Genomic DNA, 23,776 nt, shown 5'->3' on the forward strand with positions numbered 1-23,776 from the left:
TACTGTCGACGAGGACATGAATTGTATTTTCTGTCTGAATGTAGATGACTCAATTTTCAAAACAAATGCAAAAACCTCAAGAGACAAATACATGTTGGGTTTATTTTTATTTTTTTTTTAAAACCAATGTTATTTGCATTTATCAGAAAAACCTCTCAAAAATGCTTTAAAAATAAGTACAGCTCATTGATGGTCACACTTTTTGTGCCATTTTGATTGTGTGCTCCCCTCCAGTGTTGTTTGCAGTCAGCACTAATTAGAGAATTGATCTGGGCTAATTGCATGGTCATGATTTGATTACTTTTTGAATGATCTAATGATGCTTCATTATTATCAGAAAGTCAGTACCAAAATCAGATAGACTATGTAATTGGAAGCTGAAGATGGAAAAACTTCATTCTTGTGGCCAAAACTAGACCAGGCGCTGATTATGGCACAGATCATGAACTATTTATGTCAAAAACTAAGGTAAAACTGAAGAAAAACACAAAATCCATCCTCATACCAAAATATGACCTGAACAACATCTCAATAGAATCGACAGATAATGTAGGAAATACCGTAGATTTGTGTTATTAAGAATAATCAACTGGGAACCCAAAAAACTATGGTCAGAGGCCAGGGACATTGTCAAGGAATAATGCAGAAACACACTATCAACAGCAAAGGAAAAGAAAAGAAAAGAAACAACGGATAATGAACAGAACACAAGCAGTAAAGACAACAAGCAAAAGTAAAAGGAGATAGGAATATCAGAATCATGAATGCAACCGTTCAACGATTAGTGCGCAAGGATAAAGAAAATTATTATAATAATCAGTGCAGAGAAATAGAAGACAATGACAAAAAGGAAGAATGAGAGTTCTCTTCTATAAAATCAGGCAATACAAAGGGATGTTCAAACCAAGGCAGAGATACTCTAAAATCAGAAGAGCATACTACATGATTAAGAATAATTAAAAAGACAGTGTAAGTAGTATACAGAAGAGCTATATAAAAGAGGTGATAAAATGAATGACACATGGAACAAAGAACCATAAGAAGACGAACCCCAAATTCTGGAGAAGCTGCACTAAGGTAGAAGCTGCACTAAGAGAAACGGAGAGGAATAAATCACCAGAAACTCAGTATCCCAATTGAACTACTACATTCCACACAGACAGAATCAGCTCTAGTGTTAACCAAAATATGCTAACAAATATGCAAAACAAAATACTGTTGGCCCTCCGTTTTCATGGGTGATCTGTTCCACTCATAGGCTTGAATGGGGCACACACCCAGGCATGTGGCCCAGGCATGCGCATCATTGGAATTAGCAGAGGTTGCCCCTTCATGGATATTTGAAGGCACGGATCCCAGATCCATGAGTTAGGAGGGGCAACTGTAGTGGCCAACAGATTGGAAATTATCAATATACATCCCCATCCACAAAAAAGGAGACGCAAAAGATGTAGTGATTACAGGACCGTAACACTGTTCTCCCATGCTAGCAAAGCCACGCTTAAAATTCTGTAGCACAGACGCCTACCATATATGGAGTGAGAAGCGTGAAATACACAATACTTCTGGTCCCAAACATATCGGATAAGGGATATTCAACCTGTACACTTAAAAAAAACATATCTAAAGGTCTCTTTCTCATAATAGCCAACCAAATGACCATGGAAATTGCACAAGCAGAACATAAAGTTAATTTTAGAAAAAATAACATTCTTGGTGCAGATTACCTATGAGTAAATCTGTATAGGAGTGCATAGAACAGGTCAATGTGTTTTACAGAATTTCTCACTACTGGTAATTAAAGGCATGATTTGTTTGTGAACAGTTCTGGAAAACTTAAAATATTTTAAACATTTTTAAAAAGTTTCACTACTTTCCCATTGTAGACCCATGGAGAGAACATGTTGAAAATATTTTTCTTGGAGGAATTTGCTATTTTGAAACAGTAATACAGGTTGAGTCATCTGTTCCAACTCTTGCTTGCAAATTCTTCCAACTGAACAGTTTGCCCTGATATATTTCATTCCCACAAACTGATGTTATAGCAGCCTTTCAAAATGGCAGTTATTTCTCTCTCCTTTACAGTATACATGGCCTGTTTTCATACATTTAGTTCTGTTTAAAAAGGAAATTATTCACAGGTATTCAGACAAATTATTCTTGAAATGTGTGTTCTGCTTTAATAGATTGAATCTGCTTTTGACTTAATGCTAGATATCAAATACAGTGGAGCTCTTGGTTTCTACTGGGGTTTGGTTCCAGGATCCCCCTTGGATACCAAAATCCCTGGATGCTGAAGTCCCATTAAATACAATGACACAATAAAATAGTGTCCCTTATATAAAATGGCAAAATCAAAATCATATATATTCAAGCCATGAATCTGTGGATGAAGAATCCATGGATATGGCGGGCCAGCTGTAAAGTATTTTATTCATATTTTCATCAGTTGATAAATTAAAACTGCACAAATATACATTGTAGTTGTAAGTTAAGAATATTAAACACGATCACATTTACTGTGACATTACAAGGAAAGATTTGCTTTTCTCACATTAAGGTTCAAAAGGAAGTGCAAAATTCTAGCAAATGTTTCTCACAAACAAGATTATTTTGAGCTCTTTGATTTTTATACATAGTAATACTGCCTAGTTATCTGAACAAGAGTTTTCTGAAAACTCTGACCTGCCTTCAGCTTTGTTCATTAAGCTTGTCAAATACTCTTATTTCCTCTTTCATAACAATATGTTTTAAAACTCATACCCTCCATATTTGAAGGCAGAGACAGAGGCGGGATACAAACCGCCATACAGTACGTATTCTATACGTACTAGGGTTAGGAAGGGGAGGTGCTTCCGCACCCCCCTAACCCTAATACGTATAGAATACGTACAACATGGCGGCGCCCCTTCCACATGGGGGCCGCCATGTTTACGTACTAGACGCATAGCGTCCAGACATGTCGCGACGCCTATGACGTCGCGAATGCGCCAGCGGCGCCTCGCGACATCATAAAGGCTCCGCAAAAAGAAGCTCCGAAATGGAGCTTCTTTTTTGCTCTGCGCAGGAGCCGCGCGGTTTGGCTGCTGCAGCTCCCGCGTGGAGCAAATGGCGCCGGCGGGAGACCATCGCAAAGCGGCGGTCTGTATCCCGCCTCAGTGTCTTAGGTGTAAAAACAAAACAATGTCGCATTTGCCTGCGGGTATAATAAGAAAGAAGAGAAAATGAGAGGTCAAGTGGTTGCAGATGGCAGGAACATTTCTCAGATTCATTCACAAGTCCTCTCTCTCTCTCTCTCTCTCTCTCATATCTTTTTTTCCTCCTCTATTTTTAAAGGTCTGGCTTAGCTCTCTCCCACTCTTATGCTGGAAAAGCTTAAACTCCAGAAGAACCTCCAGCTAAAAGAAGAATAACCAGATGAATGGTACAAACTGGTATGCAAAGGGATCTTGTAGCACATTTGAGACTAACTTTGTGAAAAAAAAGTTGTAGCATAGGTTTTTGTAGACTTGGTCTACTTCCTCAGATGCATGGAGTTTGTCTCCATGCTTCTGAGCACGGGGACCAAGTCATAGAATCATAAAGTTGGAAGAGTCCCCAAGGGCTATCCAGTCCAACCCCCTGCCCTGCAGGAATACACAATCAAAGCACCTCCAACAGATGACCATCCAGACTCTGTTTAAAAATATATTTCACTGTTGAACAGCTCTTACTGTCAAGAAGTTATTGGGGTGGAATGTTGGAGTGAAATCTCTTCTCCTTTAGTTTGAATCCATTACTCCAGATCCTATTCTCTGGAGCTTCAGAAAACAAGCTTGCTCCAACTTCCGTATGACTCACAGTGCATCCCATTCCCCTGAATGGTTCCAAACATTGTATTCCATACAGGCCTATGGAGGTAAGGTGACACCTTCAAAGAGCTGAGATTGAAAAAGAACAGCAAGCACAATGGAAAAGATTTGTTTGTTTGTTCAAGTGAATTGGAATAGAATGAATGTAGAGGAGAAACATTTACTTCATTCTCCTGTACACCTATTCCATTCCAACTGTCTCTTTTTCTTTTTCTTTTCTGTTGTAGTTGTTGTTGTCCTTCTTCCTCCTCCTCCTCCTCCTTTCCCAAACTCAGTTCTTTTTCTACTCCACAAACCCAACTCTTCTCTGACCTAGACTTCATAAGGTTCTCTATTTTCCCTTCTCCACTACCTGCTGTTCCACTCTCTAAAAGCACATGGATTAGCCTAACATTTTATTTTCTATCTTGAGACAGCAGGAGTTTTCTGTTTTCCTGAATCTGACAGAGGCAAAGGGACCCACCTCAATGAATGTGAGAAAATGGGTGTGTTTAGCTGTTAAATATTAACAAGCATTCTAGTGCTTTCATCCTATATAATGCTGTAAAGTTTTAAAATAATACAGTAAAAAGTAAAATACATAAGACTATTATGCATCAGATCAAGTTAATTCACAGGCACTGAATTTTGTGCAACTTGTTCACATGAGTGTAAGACAGCATTACGTAGTCAAGGATGTGTTCAGTACTTTTGGTGTGATCTATTCATAGAATCATAGAATTGTGGAGTTGGAAGAGACCACAAGGACCATCCAGTCCAACCTCCTACCATGCAAGAAATCTAAATCAAAGCATCCCCGACAGATGGCCATCCAGCCTCTGTTTAAAGACCTATAAGGAAGGAGACTCCACTACACTCCGAGGGAATGTGTTCCACTGTCGAACTGCCCTTACTGTCAGGAGGTTCCTTCTAATATTGAGGTTGAATCCCTTTTCCTGTAGTTTGCATCCATTAATGCAATGGATCCTTGAACCCCAACCATTGGGACAGTGGTATTACGCAAAGGCCTTACTTGCCTTGAGGGAGCTCACTTTTTACTCCCATCTGCATCTAGCCTCCATAAGCAAAGTTGCTCCATGAAGCCCCCTTTTCTTGCATGACACACTTGTGCACAACTATACAGACCCAGAGTGAGCCATAGTACAAAAGCAGCAAGGTACAGCACATCCCACCACTAAAGATCCTGACATTTGCATACACCCTCATATACAGGTTCGCCAGCTCAGAGTGTATGGAGTGCCCAAACCATGGAGGGGCATTTCAGGACAAGAAGGAATCCCTCCATATGTTTTATTTCTTCAGAGTCTGTGCCCCAAATACTCAGGATGCATTCAAAGATAACCATCAGATTTTACTGGATGCCTTAACTCTTTTTTGAGATACATGTGAAAATCATCCCTATCCTATACATCCAAAGAAAGATCAGAAGTCTACAAGTTGCCATACTGTTAAGAGACAATTGACATTGCCACTATGAAGTTGGCTATACATGGTAAAATTCAAAATGTTAACTCTTAAGAGAATTTAGAGTTTCCAGTCAACAGATTCCAATGTGTAAGGCAGAATTTCTAATGTGTGTACCCTGGATGGTCTCCCCAAAATAATTTATGGTCTTTCCATTTCCAGCAGGTATCTAACATCCTACAAAAATTAAACTCAATAGTATTCAGCACATTAGTTCATAAGACTGTCTCTCATACCTTTGTATGATAATTATCACTAGTGCATATAAAGAAAACATTATTTCATTGCTTACCAAAAGATTAATCTGAGTTTTAAAAGAAAAGGAGAGAACATTGTAATTCATTTGTATGGGCTTGGGGAAAAGAAGTAAAGCAAGTTTCATATCACAGATACCTTTGGAACAAGAAAATGGATTGCATTCCTGAGAATCTTCTCAGTTCTGAAGCACATTTTATTTCTTGATAACAATGATGTTAGTGTAAGGCTGGACTTTTTAGCTATCTGGTGCATAAAGGAATGATCTAAAACAGAATATCAGCTTTTGAGTTAAATATTTTAATTTACCCAACTCTTTCAAAAGAAAATGTGGTAGTATTTTGTTACATATAGTGCTTGCTTTGGCACCACATATACTAAAATTGGAACGATACAGAGAAGATTAGCATTACATATGATATTCAGAAGTGTAGTGAGATTTGTCTGAAGTTAGAGACTGCAAACATATTTTAAATTCCCTCCAATATTAGGACACACGAATACTTCAATAGACAATATGAAACAGCAGTATTAAGCTCACCCAACAAATACTGGTGTTCTCTTTTGCAAAATAATGCTGATTGGCCAGACTGAGCCAAAACGATAGGAAACAAAAGCAGGAGTGTTCAGAGTACTTCGTTTAAATTATGACTGCATACCCAAATCAGATATGAATTTTCACCAAGTGTAAGGGTTCCACACGGCCGCTGCCATTTTGACGTCTTGGACGCATAGCGTCCAGACATGTCGCAGCGGAAGTGACGCCGCAAAAGCGCGCCTTGCGCTTTGCGGCGCCACTTCCAGGGCCCAGGAAGGAGCACAATTTCCACGCTCCTTCCTCAGAGCGTCCGGGAGCCCCGCGGTGTGGCAGCTGCGGCTCCCGGATGCTGCAAGCGGCGGTGGCGGGAGACCACCGCAACCTGGCGGTTTGTAACCCGCCAATATTTCACAAAAACTTGTTCATCCTTTACATAATATAACATTGATCCTAATTCTCCATTCCCTTCCTTAATGTTCTCTCTTGTTTAACTTTGTCCATTGTGCGGTTTCCATCTCTTCCATCTTCCTTCTTCTCTATTACTCCTTTCTTTTCTTCTTTCTTCTCACTCTCTTCACTCTCCTACATTCCTTTTTTTCCTCTTTTTATTACCCTTCTCTTGCCTCACATTCATCAAACATTTACCTCCCTCCTCCTCCACTCATTTTTCCCATTACAATAGTTATCCACTTACCCATACCTTCCACCTACATACCAAAACCATCTATCTTAACCATCTCCATACATTATAGAGCCTGGCTTCTTAATGGTTCTTCAAGAAAATGTAAAATTATTACCCATGACTAAGATGTATGCTTGCATCCTGTAAATACAGCAAGGGAAAAAGAAGAGATGCAACAAGCAAGAACCTATCAGAAAAACAAACAAACAAAAAAGAAATAAACACTAACATAAATAAAAAGAAACCTAGATAAAGAAAACACATAGATTTAAACAAATTACAAGATTTTACATACCTTACATATTTATCTTATAAAAACACTTCCTATTCCTATCACTGCTGGGTCCTCTTTACAACTTTACTGCCCTCCTAGTTCCCTGAACATATCTGTTTTCTTTTTCCTATTTTATTATATACTATAACATAAAATTACATATTGCTCATGAAATTTACTACCCTTTTAAATGCTAAATCAATGTTCAGTTTCAATATTTCCCCCTGAATTTTAACCCCCCCTACAATTGTTTGTTACATTATCTGCCTTTTAACATAAATTTAAATGACAGTTTAGCATTTACTTAATAGTTAATTTCCCTCTTCTAATGTAAATCTAATTTAGATATTTCAGTTGATTAACACATTACTCTTTTCTATTAATTTTCCTTCCTCTGACCAGCTCTACTTTCACAATCTCAGTATCAACTGTCATCCATGGTACTTAATGCTGCCTGAACTATACAGTCCAATATGCAGCATTTTTCCTTGACATTGTTTGCCATGGTGCCTGGTCAGTGTTCCTTGATTCTGGTGGCCTTGGCTTTCATCCATGCACATGGGCTAACAAATACATTCTAACCATCCTCATTGTCGCTTAGCAGTACCATGACCTGACCATCAACTTTGTAGCGATTTCATCAGAGTGGATGTACAATTGGACCTCTAAATTCAGTACCTCCCCACAAGCATTTTTGGGAAACAAAAGTGATAAAAAAAGAAGGCCAGCCTAAAATTATATTTAAAAATTACTCCCACAATGCTAATTTGCCATTTGAGGGACTAAAAATATTTTTTCAGAAATTGAAAAGAAGCAGCCTTCAGAAGTCCAGACCCTGCTTTAGGCCAGTACTTCTCAAATTCTGTACTAATTTTGGAATTCAGAGGAGATTCAAAAGCTTCACATACGGTCCATAATGCTTCTTTCCACAATACAACTTACGTTTTGTCTGTTCCTACAACTACTGTACCTGTTATACTGATATTTATAGTAATAGGATCAATGGTAATGTAATTGTTTTAAAAAGCAGAACTGAGCGGTCTTGCATTTACACCACACCTTGCTCTCCTGTGTTCAATATCTATCAAACAAAGGGTGATTTAGCACACAGTAATTTATGGTTCTTACCCAATCATCTTTTGGCACAACTGAGTGAGTAACACAGCTATTGTTATGGAATCTGTTAATCCAGTGGAACACAGATATTAGTATAAGCACCAGGGTTCTAATTGCTGACTATAAGAACACTAAATATTGGACAGTCCATTAAATGCATGCATGATTAATTGTTTATGGCCATGATGTTTAGTTTTTAATGTGTCTAGTGGAGCCTCCCTGTGAATACATACAGTCAACTTTTTTAAATGAGTCCTCATTTGTATCAGTAGGTACCAAGAAATAACCTTCTGTCTGAAAACCAGAAAAAGCCCAGTGCTTATTTGCTGTCGCTGTGAAGTAGGGTAACCAAAACCAACACTGGCTGGAATCCTCTATAGGAGTTATGAATTCATAACCTAGAATTACACACTTGTGACAGCTACATATTTACAATTCCTATGTGGCTCCTGAGAGCCAGCATGGTGTAGTGGTTTGAGTGTTGGACTATGACTCTGAAGACCAGGGTTCGAATCCTCACTTGGCCATGTAACCCCACTGGGTGATCTTGGGTAAGTTACACTCTTTCAGCCTCAGAGGATGGCAATGGCAAACCCCCTCTAAATAAATCTTGTCAAGAAAACCCCATGACAGGTCACCATCAGTCGGAAATGACCTGAAGGCACACAACAACAACAACAACAACGTTCCTACTAGGGGCAACATAGGGACCATGGAGTGTAGTGAAGTCTCCTTCCTTAGAGGTCTTTAAACAGAGGGTGGGTGGTCATCTGTCAGGTATGCTTTGATTGAGAGTTCCTGCATGGCAGAATGGGGTTGGACTGGATGGCCCTTGTGGTCTCTTCCAACTCTATGATTGCATGAAAATCTAACCCTCACTGACTGGGTAGCAGTCACTGCAATTGACTCTGGGACAATTGACACCAGGGGCTCCATTCCCCTGACAATTAGAGAGCAGCTGACTAACATTTCCACCCTTCCTTGCACAAGTGATCTCCTGTAGGAGAAGGAACTGCTATAGGACCCCTGTTTCTGCTTGCCACAACAGAGATCACTCATGGGAATAGGTGGAAAGAGCAGCCAGCTGCTTCCTGAGTGACAGAGGAACAGACCCTCATTGATCATAGTGGCCACTGCTCGGTAGGTGAGGACTGCGGGGATCAGGATGGGATTCACTGCATACAGTGCTTATACATATGTAAATCCCTTACAGGATTCTGGCCACTGTGTTTAAAAGCCAAACAAACAGGACTTTAAAAATATTGGCACTAGGATTCCATCCTCTTGGTTTTTATTAAAGAACATTTGTCTGTAACTACATGGGTTCCTTTTTGTAGCTTGTAAAAATCTTGATGGTGGTGGTAGAATGTCTGCATTTAATATTTTTCATGTGTATATACCAAATAATCCTTGACTCCATTCTATGTAAAGTTGCTGACTATGTTAATTGCATTTGATCTGCAAGGTTCATGAGTCTTAAATTTACATTCTTTGTTCAAATGTTTTTAATTTAAAAGTCCTTGAGGTTTAAGTCTTAATCCATCACTTTTTCCAGTAACAAAAACACACAAACTGTGCAAGTGTAATTTCTTTCCTACTTTGTACTGCTGATTCAGTAGCTCCAGTTGTCAGGACATGTTAAATAGGAAGTTGTGGCACATGCTTTACACAGTCACATTTCAGACTTTTTTTCCTATGACTAATATTTTGACTATGGCAGCAGCCTTTGCACTACAGATGATAACACAGCAATGTTCCTAGTACAGAAGGCTAAATTATGTGAAAGAGAGCATAATCTGAAGCATCCAACTTCTTTCAGTGCACAGCACTGTAGGAATTATCATTGTCATTTGACATTTCATATCACTATCTAGGTTATGCTGTGAATTTCTGATGATCTATTTTTAGAGCTTGAGTATAGGTAGTTGCAAATAGTTATAAAACTTGTTACAAATATCTAGTTACATGCAGTTAATGCCTTTCCCCCAACAATAAAGATATAACTACATTACAACTGTAACTTAACGAGAGCTACTTCAAAACTTTTTGAAAGCAGATTCCCCACCGCATGCATGTAGTGTATATTTCTGATATGGGGGGTGTTGCTTCACTAAATAGTGGAGTAGAAGTATCTCATGGTTCAAGTGCTGATTCCTTTTCTCCTTCATGCTGCTACTTGAAAGATGGATGAAATGATAGGCTTAACCATATTGTTGAATCATGTGGATGCAGCACCGGAGGGGCGTCATGATGGCGCGCACTGTGTGGATTAGTGCGCCAAAATGGCACTCTAGGGGCAGGGTTAGAGTGTCCAACGTGCAGACGCTGCGCCCTAAATCTGCCCACAGGCCGGCAGAAAATGCCAATCTGTATAGGCCCCAAGACACTTGGTGACTCAGATGCAGCCTTAACTCTCCCATCCACACTAAAGGGCTGTGCTTGCTACCAGGTTTTATTTCTATAGGCATTTATCCATAGAAGTCAGGAGTAGGCAGCATAGCTCTGGAGACTGAATTTGGCCTCAGAATTATTAATCATTGCTTATAGCCATAAGGTTTTTCTCTGTTCTTCATTTGTCTTATGAAAACTTTAATCCTGTTCTAACAGCCCTGTTGATTCTGTTTGTTTCTCTCTGCTTTGTATGGTGATCTGTGGTGTTGTAATACCAGCATTTGCTCCACTGAAGCAATTCTGCTTATCCTTCCATAGTTCATTTGCTGGTTTGCAATCCCTAAATTGCACATATCATATTCTCTAAACTGTATTAGGATTCTAAAGAAAAGGTTTAAGACAATGTGCCGTAAAATTAAGTGTGATATGATAGTCCACTACTTGTGTTCCAAAACAGATAACTGGCGTATTATATAATCCATCTGGGGGGGGAGGGCGAGTGCTAGCAAAGAAAAATGTTTTAGGCGGCAAATTCAGACCAATGTTGGTATATTCTTGCTCACTTCAAGTTGGTTTTGGCAGATATCATGGCTGACTGTTCATTGCTATTGAGAGGTTTTGAAAACAATCCCAGACATGGCAATTACTTAATGTTTCTAAAATCTAAGGAACATCCATTTCAACTTTCAGCTTGATACAATATACCCAGCTCCTGGAAAAACGAGGCATTTTCAAACGAAGCTGAGTGTAGCTCCAACCAAACATTCCATTTCCTCAGCTTTTCCAGTAACAAATATGGTGTCTGTTCCAAGGTGTCAGACATGCACTTTTTCTAGGCCAGCCAAGCAGCAGGATGAAGCCATTGCCTTGCTCTTCTTTGCTACTTTCCTCTGCTCTCAGAAATCTGACTGGGCTTTCTTTAAAAACGAATGAAAACTTTACAAACATTGGCACTGCAACTAGAAAAACATATTTTCACTGGATAATGTACAATTCATAGTGATGGGGTTTGTGAAGCACAGCTTCCCGGTTCTCTTTTATTTGGCATATACTTTAATTGAATGGAGAGACTCCCATTAGCCAAAGAAATATGATTAAAAGGGATTAGAAAAAGGATCTTCATTACTTGGAAGGAAAGTAAAGAAGCCTGTATGCTTCTTCTGTGTCTCCCTTCTTCTGGCAGCTCTGCTTGGGCTCCATAAGTGAATATAGGTAACTGTTTACCAAGTGACCATTTAGTATGCTGTACATGTAACCAGTTGATAAGCCAGCCATCTGATTTGTCCTGCCAAGAAACTGGGTTCTGCCTTTCAATGCAGTGCATACAGGTGGCTAACTAAATGGGTACATGGATACCACATGGTCATTTGCATCACCACCTGTCAAACTATATAAAAGGAATGGGCTAATTTTATATAAAACCTGTAAGGATTGTAATCTAATCACCAAGGCTTCGTTTTAGGGTAACAGAACAACCTGTGGCTTCCTTCATTCTCCTTTGAGTGATTCAACTCAAGTCCCCACTCCAACCATCAGCCTTGCTTTACAAATATAAGAGTTATGCTGGGACAGACAAAAGACCTATCTCGCCCCTTTGTGCTCTCATAGTAGCCAACAAAATACTTCTGGGAAACCCATAAGCAGGACTTGAGCACAGCAGCAACTTCCCATCCATGTTTCCCAGAGGTTCATACACAGAGGCATAGTATACTGATACATGGTGATACTGTAGGTGGCACATATATCCTGCAGTAGTGAATTCTGTACAGTTGAACCTTCATATCCATTGATTCTTTATCCACGATTTCAAGCATCCAAGGCTTGAAAATATTCCCCAAAAATATAAATTCCAAAAAGCAAACCTTGATTTTGCTATTTGATGTAAGGGGCACCCTTATACTATGCCATTGTATTTAATGAGACTTGAGCATCCATGGATTTTGGTATCCATGGGTGTGTGTGTGTGTGTGTGTGTGTGTGTCCTGGAACCAAAACCCAGCAGATACCAAGGGTCCACTATAGTTTTAACTATTATTATGTTAAGAATACTTCATTTTATCTGTCCTGAATCTTCCACCAGAAGATTCTGGTACCATGAATCATGGCCAACATGAAATTTCCATTTTTCACAGCTGCCACATGCTGGGTCAATATTTTCATCAACTATCCACAGCAACCTGTCCTTGCTGCCCTTGAATTCTTCCTATGATGTTTTTTTAATCTAATGCTCCTAGGTCCAAGGAAAAAAATGAATACACATCCTCTCAGAATGTTTTTTCCAGAAATAATAAAGTTTATACTATTGATTTTTAGATAAGGTGTTCCTTGGAGCATCCAGGAATTTAATAGCCAGACTCTAATATAAGTGTAAATAACAGTAAGTGGTTGATAGCTCAACAGTAGTGTCTCAATGCCAGACTGGCTGCAGAGGGAAGGGAAGAAATGGAGGGATCACAGCAATACACAGTTTCAACCGACTGTTTTGTGCTCCAGCCCACATATTCCTCTTTGCTCCAGTGCTAAGATCTTTTGAAAGGGGCATAAGGAACTGGGGACAAGCACAAAAGATCAAGAACAAGTTATTGTTGCTGAAGAAATCAAGTCCAGAAAATTTTGGAACACTCTTGTATTTGTTATAACATGCACACACAGGAGGAAAAACTTGCTAACTGTGGGTATACCCACCTGTGTTTTTGCAGTGTCCCCCTTACAGAATTGCTGCTCCTATGAGGAGAGATTTCCTCAGGTCTAGATCTGCAGCAACAGGGATAAGCTGGGCTTAATAGATTTCTCTCTTTTATGCTAAACTTAAAAGCATCTATATTGCTTATATCTGGCAATGATACTCAACTTCAGATGTGTAGTGCAATTATGAGAAATGCTTAACATTGCATCTGGGTTTATTTGTGTGCTAGACTGAAGCATATGTTTTGTATTTCTGGAAGTCTTCACTCCTGTTCTGTCCAAAGTGGACTGAAGATCTTTCTTGAAATTTCCCTAAGGTATCAAAATATTCAAAGATGAATGATAGCTTTGCACCATGATTATGAATGTTTTTCCATCCCCAGCAGGAAATCCCAGTATGATATTTTAAAAGAACAAAAACAGGACTCCCGAGAACTGTGATTCCCATAATATATATCTAGGTCTCTATGAAGAAAAGTCTCTTGAATATATTAGGGGTCTTACATTGAAAAATCCATTTCCTCAGTCTTAGGAAAATATTGAAAATCTTATAGAAACTGCAAACTGCATCTGAAATAACCAGTGCTCTCAAAATGAATTTTGATGTGTAGTTAGATATAGTTTATTGGATTTGCCCAAATGCTCCAAAGTCACCAGATATACACATACACAGTTTATTGGATGGTGGACAACTGAGCCACAGCTGAACTGTCAACCAAAGGAAAATACCATTGCTTCCTCCCTCCTTTTGGGTTTTTGTGGAATCATCACTCTATGCTAGAATGAGGCTTATTCTGTGAATGGAAGCAGTATGTGCCTTCAAGTCATCTGCCAGCTTCTAGCGACTCTATGAATTTGATAGGCAATGAATTACAAGACAGTGAATACTTAAGTGGTGGTTTGCCATTACCTTCCTCTGAACGTAGCCTACAGCACTTGGTATTCCCTGGCAGTTTCCTTTCCAAGAACTAACCAGGCCTCATCCTGCTTAGCTTTTGAGACTAGTCAGGATCTGGTGCCTCCAGGATATTTTGGATGCCAGAGAAGAAACTCAGAAACCAGTGAGTGGCTGTGGGCTGTCCTCCTCTGTTTGCCCTTTCCTTTCCTTTAGTAACTCGGTTGCTACCCAGTGGAGTTAAAGTTGCACAGTGAGTCATTGGATTTCCATTCATATTTTTACAATTGTCAATGTCTGTGGCTGTTATTTCTATGTAGAACAGAATCCTCTAAGGAAATCCTTCTGTGTTTGTTTTATATTTCTTGTTTGAGGAATGTATTCCAATACAAACTAAGGAAAAACAGCCCATGTAACAGGAGCTGTTTCTCACTAAGATGCAACTCTCCCTCCCTCCCGACACCCCAAGCCCCCTTCAGTATCTGTCTGGTGAAATTGCAAAGAAGACCCTGCTGAAGAGAAAACTCAAGAAATAAATACAGTGCATGCCTACCTCTGTCATGCCTCCAGAGCATATTTGATGCTCTTGAGACATATATTTAGTTGAAATTATATTAGCTTTTCTATGTATTAGTTTAGAAGGGGAAACAGAGATCTACAGCTTTAAGAAAGGCAAGGATTGTGGGAAATCCCAGGGTCTTATGCTGTCTCCCTCTAGTTAGTTTCAATGTGTAGTAAGATTTCAGCCAAGTCAGACCTGGAGAGAGTATTTTCCTTTGACAAAAAGATAAGTCCACAAAAGAAGAAAGATAGTCCTAAGAAGAAGAAAGATAGAATCCATCAAGAAGAGAGCAAGGTATTTAGGAAGGACTATTGAGAAAGAAGAAATCAGTTTCATGTTATTTTGTGTTTATAACCAGTAAAGCTTTTGAAACTTAAGAAATTTGTGGACAAGTCTTTTGTTCTGGCTGTGATCCCGAGAGCCAGAGGCCTTACTACACCCAAAGTCCATAGCATCGCTCTTGGGACAAAACACCCTCTTTGTTTGTTTGTTTGTTTGTTTGTTTGTTTGTTTGTTTCAAGGATTTATATCCCGCCTTTCTCCCACAATGGGATTCAAGGTGGGTTACAGTGAGATCAAGGCATCAGACTTATGATTTGTGTTGTGCTGTTACATGCCTTCAAGTAAATTCTGAGTTATGGCAATCCTATTACAGAGTTTTCTTGCCTTACTGTAAGGTTGAAAGTGCATTTAACTCAAGGTCACCCAGTGGTTTTCCATGGCTATAGTTTGAGCATTGGATTATGACTCTGGAGACCAAGGACCAAATCCGGGCTCAGCTATATAAATCCATTGGGCGGCCTTGGGCAAATCACACTCTCGGCTTCAGAGGGATGGCAATGGCAAACCCCTTCTGACAAAACTTGGGAAAACCTCATGATAAGTTCACTTTAGGATCGCCATAAGTTGGAAATGACATAAAGACACACAACAACAGTTCCTGGAGTCCTAGTCCGGCCCTCAAACCAATACACCAGTGTTACTCGAAGTAGTGCTCCTTGGACTGTGCTGGTTCCTAGGTCATTGGCTGTCAGTCCCTGGGAAGTTTCCTGGAAAGAAAGAAACAATTGTACCTAGTGGGCACAAATTTAGTGCCAGTCTCTGGCACACTAGAAAAAAATAATTGCCAGCCTCCCACATCAGATAGCCCGAGAGGCACTGCACTATGCTGCACTGGATTTCTCATATTCTTACCATATTCTTCATTTGTATTGCATCTCCAAGCCACAAAAATACAAAGGGCCATATGGTAGCCATTTCTGTACTCCAGATGTAGCTGGATTCCTGCAAAATAATTTGTCTCCTGTGCATTTCAAAGAAAACACCCTCACTACGTTTTCACCTTTCCCTGCTTTGATATGAGTACAATGATTTAAGCTAAGCTATTTTCATACTTTATAAGTTTTCTTATTTTGTAAACCAGCTAAATGCAAAACACATGGGTTCACCCTGCAAAGAAAAGAATGCATGGCTGAAATGTTGAATCAGCCTCTTAGTTAAGTATATTTAACTAAATAACTTCTCCTGGCCCATCTCCCTGTAACCTAACAGAAATATCATTCACCCATGCTCTGACCACTAGTAGAATGGCCCTTGGTCTCCGCATGTAGCTGATGCCCAGTAAAGCAAGTTGAGAGGGGAGTTACAGTTGTGGCAATAATGTCAAAATGATAGCTAAGTAACAATTGTGAATGTGGAACAGTTCTGGATTAGTAAATGTAGGTAACTGTTCTGTAATAATTATCACTACTTAATAATAATAATAATAATTTGTTTTATTTATATACCGCTATTCCAAAGATCATAGTGGTGAACAGCAAGTAAGCTAATTAGCAAGTAAGCTAATTTGCCCCCAACAGTCTGGGTACTCATTTTAGCGACCTCGGAAGGATGCAAGCCTGAGTCGAGCTTGGGCCCTTTTGCTGGTCTTGAACTCGCAACCTTGTGGTTTTGAGTGAATGGCTGCAGTACAGGCATTTAACCACTGCGCCACCAGGGCTCCTTAGTCATGATTTTGACACTATTGCCACTGCTGTAATTTATTTATTGAATTTATTCAACTTATTGTAATTCTTCCTCTCCCCCAGCTAAGTAGCTGATACAGGATTCAAGCCAATATTGTTAAATTTTGTATTGTGATAGAGTTAGTTTTTAAATGTATATGAATTATTATTGTTGTTGTATTTTGCTGAGTGCATTTTGTATGTGTAATCCTGCCTTGATCCACAGGGAGAGGCAGGATAAATAAATAAATAAATCTATATGGATAATTGTTTCACATTCATAAATATTAGATAATACTTGTTTGAGGATCTTCATTGGCAGCAAACAAAGAGACAAGGCCCACATGCTCTAAGATGTTTTTTAATAAGCTTTTTAAATACTGAATAAACAGTTGACCATCTTAGAGCACGTGGAGCTTGTCTCCTCTTTGTTTGCTGCTTGGCTACGTGCTTTCAGTTCCTTACCTATCCTGATCTTCAGTTTGAACCAAACATATTCCTGGATGCGCCAAATTCCCCAAGACTCTTGTTTGTATGGTCAGAGTTTAATCTGAGGTGAAAAACGGTAACAGTTGTTATTGACTTGAGTTCTTTTTATTTCCTTCTGTTTCGCTTCAGGACTTACAGCCAAGCAGTACTAAACAGTAGTATAATAATTACATGCGTGTGTGTGCATGCATGTGTGCTTATTAATGAAATTAGATGTCCTCTCCAGGCCTGGTGATCCAATTACAAAGAGCAAAGGGCCAATTTTTAGGCAACGTGCATTGATAGTTGGGAACTGAGGTTTATGACTCTTGCAGACTTATCGATTTTAGATTTGTGGGAAAGCATAGCATTCCTTATAGACTCCAAAATTACAATAACCACCAGTTTAAATTCTAGGATAATGTTATAGTCCATTTCCATGGCAATGGCATAGCAAGGGCATATTCAAGAAGTTGGATCTGGCAACTTCTGACATATTTTATTTTAAATACTTCCCTTTGGAGAGATTTGCTTCCTGTTCTTCACACATAATATAAAAAAGACAAAATTTGCTATTAACTTGGAGCCAAAAACAAACATTGAAGGGCTTTCTGTTGTACTTAAAGTTTTTGCACTGAATGTGGATTCATATTCCTCTTCCCTTGTCTGTCATTTTATTTTATTCTAATGCCTCTTTTCTCCCCCATGGGACCCAAGGTGATTCACAGCATACATTAAAACAAAACACAACTAAAACACTGTGATTATAATGTAAAAGTTTTAAAATAATTAAATAAACTGTTCTTTAAAAATAGCACCAATGTAAAACTGTTGGATATGGGGTAGATTCTCATGGTGTTAGACCATTTTATGGGAAAGATGTAGACTGACTCAGTTAAGGCTCAGTCTCTGTTAGCAGACTTCACAAGTGAAAACGTGGAACCTCTTTCCCTCTCTGGGACTAGTTTTGGGAAAATAAAGCAAATAAGCAGTATGCAAGGGACACGGTGGCTCAGTGGTTAAGTACTGCTTCTGACGATTGCAAGATCAGCAGGTTGGCACTTCGAGGCCCAGGCACCATGTGACAGAGTGAGTTCCCATCACTAGTCCCAGCTTCTGCCAACTTAGCAGTTTGAAAGCATGTAAAGGGGCAAGTAGAGAAATAGGTACTACTTTGGTGGGAAGGTAACAGTGTTCTATGCAGGCATGCGGACTACATGACCACAGAGTTGTCTTGGACAACACTGGCACTTAGTAACGGAGATGAGCACCATCCCCTACAGTCAGACACAAGAAGTCAATATTCTCAAGGGAAAACCTTTTATCTTTAGCTAAGTTACTTACCTAAAGAACTTTACAATTACAGGCTCGCTATAGGCGCAGCAAACGGGAGAATGCCGCACAACCACAATGCAAGCACAGGTCCCATTATATCCAATGGGGCTCAAGCATAGGTGCTTTTTGCCTTACACGTGGAGGGTCTGGAATGGATCACCTGCATAAGGCAAGGACCCACTGTACACTGAAATGTACATGCAAAACATTTGCATTTGCCTAAACCCTGGCTACCTAAAGGAGACTTCCAAGTATTATTATTATTATTATTATTATTATTATTATTATTATTATTATACTTTATTTATGTAGCATTGTAGATTTACACAGCGCTGTACATGCAATCAATAAAATAGAGAAAAAGATACCTGCCTATGGTGTACATTCTACAAAATGAGAACAATATACATATAAAATAATACATAATAATAGATGATAGCAGTCAATAAAAGAAGCATGCAACAAATTAAAAACATCAAGTATAAAATATCAAGCATCAAATAACAATCACACGATGCCTGGGAATGCTTCCCTGAACAGTATAGTCTTCAACTCAGTTTTGAAACAGGATAACAAAGTGATGACCCATGTTTGTGGGGGAAGGAGGTTCCAGGAGTGAGGGGCAGCAATTGAGAAGGGACGAATCCGGAATGGGGCAGTGAAAATCCTAGGCTGGGACAGCAGACCTTGACTACTAGAACGGAGGGCCCAAGCGGGAAGGTGAGGAGAAAGAAGGTCTGATAAATAAGGAGGGGCCACCCCATGGAGGGCTTTAAAAGTCAACAACAGGAGCTTATACTGAATACGGAAAGGGAAGGAGAGCCAGTGAAGGGAAGACAATAGAGGGCAGTTCAGCAGAGCTGGCCCTCACCATCTTGAGGGAAGAAGGAGAGAGAGGAGTTTTTGATGTGATTGCCAATGCAGCTAGAACAGTGGTCCCCAAACTATGCCCTTTAAGAGATTTTGGACTTCAGCTCCCAGAAGCCTCAGCCATGTTGGCTAGTAGTCTGGGATTCTAGGAGCTTAAATCCAAAATCTCTTAAAGAGCACAGTTTGGAGACCACTGACCTAGAAGGTCCTCTGGTCTCATGATGGAAAATCGACCTTCCTTATCCATGGATTCAGCCACCCATGGCTTGAAAATATTTTTTAAATATATAAATTCCAAATAGCAAACCTTAATTTTGCCATTTTATATAACAGACACCATTTTACTACTCCATTGTATATAATGGGACTTGAGCATCCATGGTATCCAAGGGGGATCCTGGAACTAATCCCCAGGAGATACCAAGGGCCCAGTGTTCAGTGCTCACCATGCAGTACCACTGGGTGATGGAGCAAATGGGGAAGGCTTTAGAGACACTGTAAAGAGGGTAAAGGCTGGCTGGGAATTGTTGAGTGGGATTTTCCAACCAAAAACATTTAAAAGGGTTTAAAACAGAACAGTGAGAATGGAAGTACACCACACAAATTGCAATAACTAGTTCTTTACGAAAAGCTTATCTAAATAAAAAGGTATGTTCTCGTTGGCAGAAGGAGAGCAGAGCAAGGGGGCCAACCTGGCCTTCTATGGGAGGGGACTTTGCAGCTTGGAGGAAGCCACTAAAAAGGTCCTATTGTGTGTCTTTACCAGACCAATCTCGGATCATGATGGACTGAGCAAAGCCTTTCCCCAGGGCCCTTAAAAACCAGGCAGGCTTTATAGATCTTAAACAGCACTTTGAATTGTACCAGAAATGAACTCTCTCCAGAAAGTGACTAGTGGAACAGAAGAACAACATCAGAACTACATCCAAACTGCCAAAGAACCTCCCACCATCTCTGGCCCATAAATCCCTGTGGAAGGACCCTCGGGCACTTGAAAGCTATATTCTGGGAAATTTATAAGACTATAGGGAGTATATAAATGCCTTGTTATAGGAGCTCCACTTACTGGATAAAGCTATAAAGGCTCTCATTCTCTGAAGGACTGCTTACTCTCATATGAGCCCATCTGTGTCTTGAGATCTTCTGGAAAGGCCCTTCTCCCATCCCACTAGTGTTGCTGATGGGGGGAAACTGCTGCATTGCCAATTTTTGTTGCTCTTAGTGGGCATGTTTTTAAATACCTTTCCATTCTATTTATAGCTTATTTCTTCCTGTGTGTTAATGATGTAGAATTTTAATTTATTTAACTTTATAAGTCACCTTGAGACCCAGGGATGGGGGAAAAAGCAGAATTGATTATGTTGTTGTTGTTCTGTGGGAGGGATGGGGAACTTTGCAGGCAGAATGTTATGCTCCACTCACATGATGTAGGATTTCACCAATGCAAAAGAGCAAATCTGAACCTGTGTGTCCACTGTTAATGCCTATTGTTATTGTGGTTAGCTACTTTCAAGTAGATCTCAACTCATGGTGGCCCTGTGAATGAAATGTTTTCAAGCTTCCCTACCCTCTATCTTTCAGCTCAGGTTGTGTAGGCTCAGGCCCATGGTCTCCCTGCTTGAGTCTGTCCATCTGGCTTGTGGTCTTCCTCTCTTTTTACTGCCCTCTAACGGTATTCCCCAACATTATTGACTTTTTGAATGAGTCATGCCTTCTCACGATGTGGCCGAAGTATGACACCTCAATTTAGTCATCCTGGCTTCCAGGGAGAGTTCTGATCTGCTCTAGGACCCATTTGTTTGTTGCCTGTTAGCCAACTTTATCTGAGCAGAATCCAAGAAACAGTACAGCTGTTGTGTCAGAAAATGATAACTTTGGTCCTGAGAATCACTTTGAAACACCCCGAGTAAGACTATAAAGGGACAGTAAAATAGACGAGGACCGTACTTTTATGTTCTTTGAGCACTACAGTGCCATGGGATCTATAGGGTGCAGCTTAATTCTCTATCTGATAGTATTTTGGTATATCAACATATATTTATTTAATCTGATATATCTTATTTTGGAGACAGGTCAAAAGCATTGTTTTTCTTTTTGACAGAACAAGTATCCTGAAGTAGTTGTGCTTCCTGAAGGATTGTCTGGCGACTACATGCTCCTAAGAAACACTCAGCTTCCTGGGTAAAACAGTTTTTATGGTGTATATTGATATCTGCACATGCTGAAAAATCTCTCTTCTCTTGATTACAGTAATATGTGTAGGCAAGGACTGGTGAATCATTTTTGTGGGCCACACTGCAGGCAAAACTGGTGATACAAAGGTCTTTTAAATAAATAAATGATGTAAGTCCCCTGAGAAGAGTAAATTTCCCAGGGGTTAGGGAAGGAGGCTTTACTGCCCACAACAAATGTGTTTTCTTGATCTAATTCAGTTTGTCAAATCCAGGTCCTCTTGGGTAGAGCACAGCCCTAGTTTCTTCTTTGCCAAAGTCATTATGCAGAAGCTCTACAGTTCAGAACAGATACTGTATTTTCTTTTTACCTTGGATCTCTTCAGAGGCATTGTCTTCAGAGAACGATTTTCCTCAAGAAATAATAGAGCAGAATATGGCCAATTTGGTTAAAGTAGTTTTTTCATGCCAGAAAGTTGGATGGTTGGTACTCTCATTGAATATCTGTCTCTTCTTTTCAGTTAGTCAGAAACTTGTCAACATGTTGCCTGTTCCAGTTGCTTACAAAGCCTTATCCTTAGGTGAACTACAATTGATATAATAGTCTGTTCAGTTAGTCTTTCAGAGATCATTGTTAGTTTTTTTAAAAGGGTTTAACCCTTTTAATTTCTGCATATCAGAACACAAGATCCAAGACAGTTTTTTCAAATGGTTTGCCCTCCTTCTACAAAGGCATTCAGGGAAGCTATGAAGTGCACATGTTTTAGAGGACTGTGTACTGATTTAGTAGTACTAAGATAAAGTACAGGTTACACTCATAGGTGTGTCCAACCTCATGTCACTTGCCAGAATGCTGCATTAGCTCTTTGTCATATATTTTTTGTCTTTTATAGCCTTGAATTAATGATTGTGTGGAAGATACGTGTAGATGAAGGAGGAAATGTTACACCAGTTTTGGATCTCCTTCACAAAATACCAGTGTCAGGTATGCTTATATATTGGGTACATTTGTTTTATATGCTACAGAGTCCAGATGACCACACTAACCCTGACTTGTCTTCCACATTTCTAGCTTCTTTCCCACCCATGTGTTCAGCCTGTGCAGTACTGTACTACTGGCACAAACTCAGTCCACCACTAACTAACCTCCCATGGGACTAAGCAGAGCACAGACACTTCTTCAGCTCTCTCCTGGCACATATGCCTTGGAAAATAAAGCTGAACCTGCCTAGCCACAACAAAATTAGCTTTTGCAAACCTTTTGATCCTTTTGCTTACTTAAGAATATTTTCTTCAATCATGGTCTTTTTCCATTAAGTGAAACTTCTTTAAGGAATTATATTAATTTTCCACCTACCAGATCCTCTCATCTGTCTTTACTGCACAGTAGTAGTAGACAGGGAAAGAGATAGAGTGCCCATCTTCTTAATATAACTACCCCAGCCATTAGCTATATATTATGGTGAAATACCTCAGGCGCTTGTGAACTACTCCTGTACCATAGTCTCTCCCCCCCCCAAAAAAAAAACCCCTCACCCTAACCAAAAGGGGGCCTTTCTTTGTAGTATTAACCACACAGCCTGGCTTTTGCAGGTTGGCCAAGGTATATGGTAATGGTGCCATATGGACAAGGAAAGTCAGGGGACATTGGGCAGCATTCTGTTAGTCATACGCATGTGATTCACACACACATCTCTTTTTGGATGGGGAAGAAGTAGCACTTGGTGCTCCATCCAAACCACCACCCCCCATAGCTGTTTAAAATACCTCCTTACCCAACATTCATCTTTTTCTGCAGCTGTCCACACTATGACAGATATCTGTAAGGATGCCTGTTACGTCTCATTCAGCTACAGGAAGGTCAGACACATCTCTGCTCATCCTCCTCCCCTCCAGGAAGATTAAAATGGACAAGCTGGGGGAGGGCGAGGCTTCGTTGCTTAAATGGTAGAGGTTTTTTTGGTGGGGAGTAATATATACCTATGGATTCTGTAGCTACTTCTCCCAATGCAGGATCCCACCTAGAGTTTGGTTCTTTTTACCTGGCAAACTTAAGTAGGACAGTGACTGCAGACAAAGTATTAGCGAGAGGCTACCAAGAAGACTACCAAGCAGTTTTAATTTCTGACTACTTTTGCTACAGAACCCTGTTGCTAAGAGCTGGCTGGACGAAAAAGCAATTCATGTCACAGTGGCTGGTTCACACATGATCAATC

The 23,776-nt window shown here is 39.8% G+C and overlaps 1 protein-coding gene and 1 pseudogene across 8 annotated transcripts in view; both read left to right on the forward strand.

Moving 5' to 3' along the window:
* The window catches only part of CENPP (centromere protein P), a 264,711-nt gene that overhangs the window by 238,881 nt on the left and 2,054 nt on the right, over positions 1–23,776 (forward strand). For all 8 annotated transcript variants that reach the window (XM_089523713.1, XM_089523723.1, XM_089523687.1 and 5 more), the window contains 2 exons: positions 21,491–21,570; positions 22,454–22,545. In XM_089523713.1, the coding sequence (XP_089379839.1) occupies positions 21,491–21,570; positions 22,454–22,545 (172 nt within the window). The remainder of the gene's footprint in view (positions 1–21,490; positions 21,571–22,453; positions 22,546–23,776) is intronic.
* LOC149321530 (U6 spliceosomal RNA) lies at positions 5,924–6,013 on the forward strand (annotated as a pseudogene).

The sequence above is a fragment of the Sceloporus occidentalis genome, unplaced genomic scaffold (assembly GCF_023333645.1).
Source record: "Sceloporus occidentalis isolate IW3139 unplaced genomic scaffold, rSceOcc1.0.p SCAF_1, whole genome shotgun sequence".
In the NCBI taxonomy this organism is placed as follows: domain Eukaryota; kingdom Metazoa; phylum Chordata; class Lepidosauria; order Squamata; family Phrynosomatidae; genus Sceloporus; species Sceloporus occidentalis.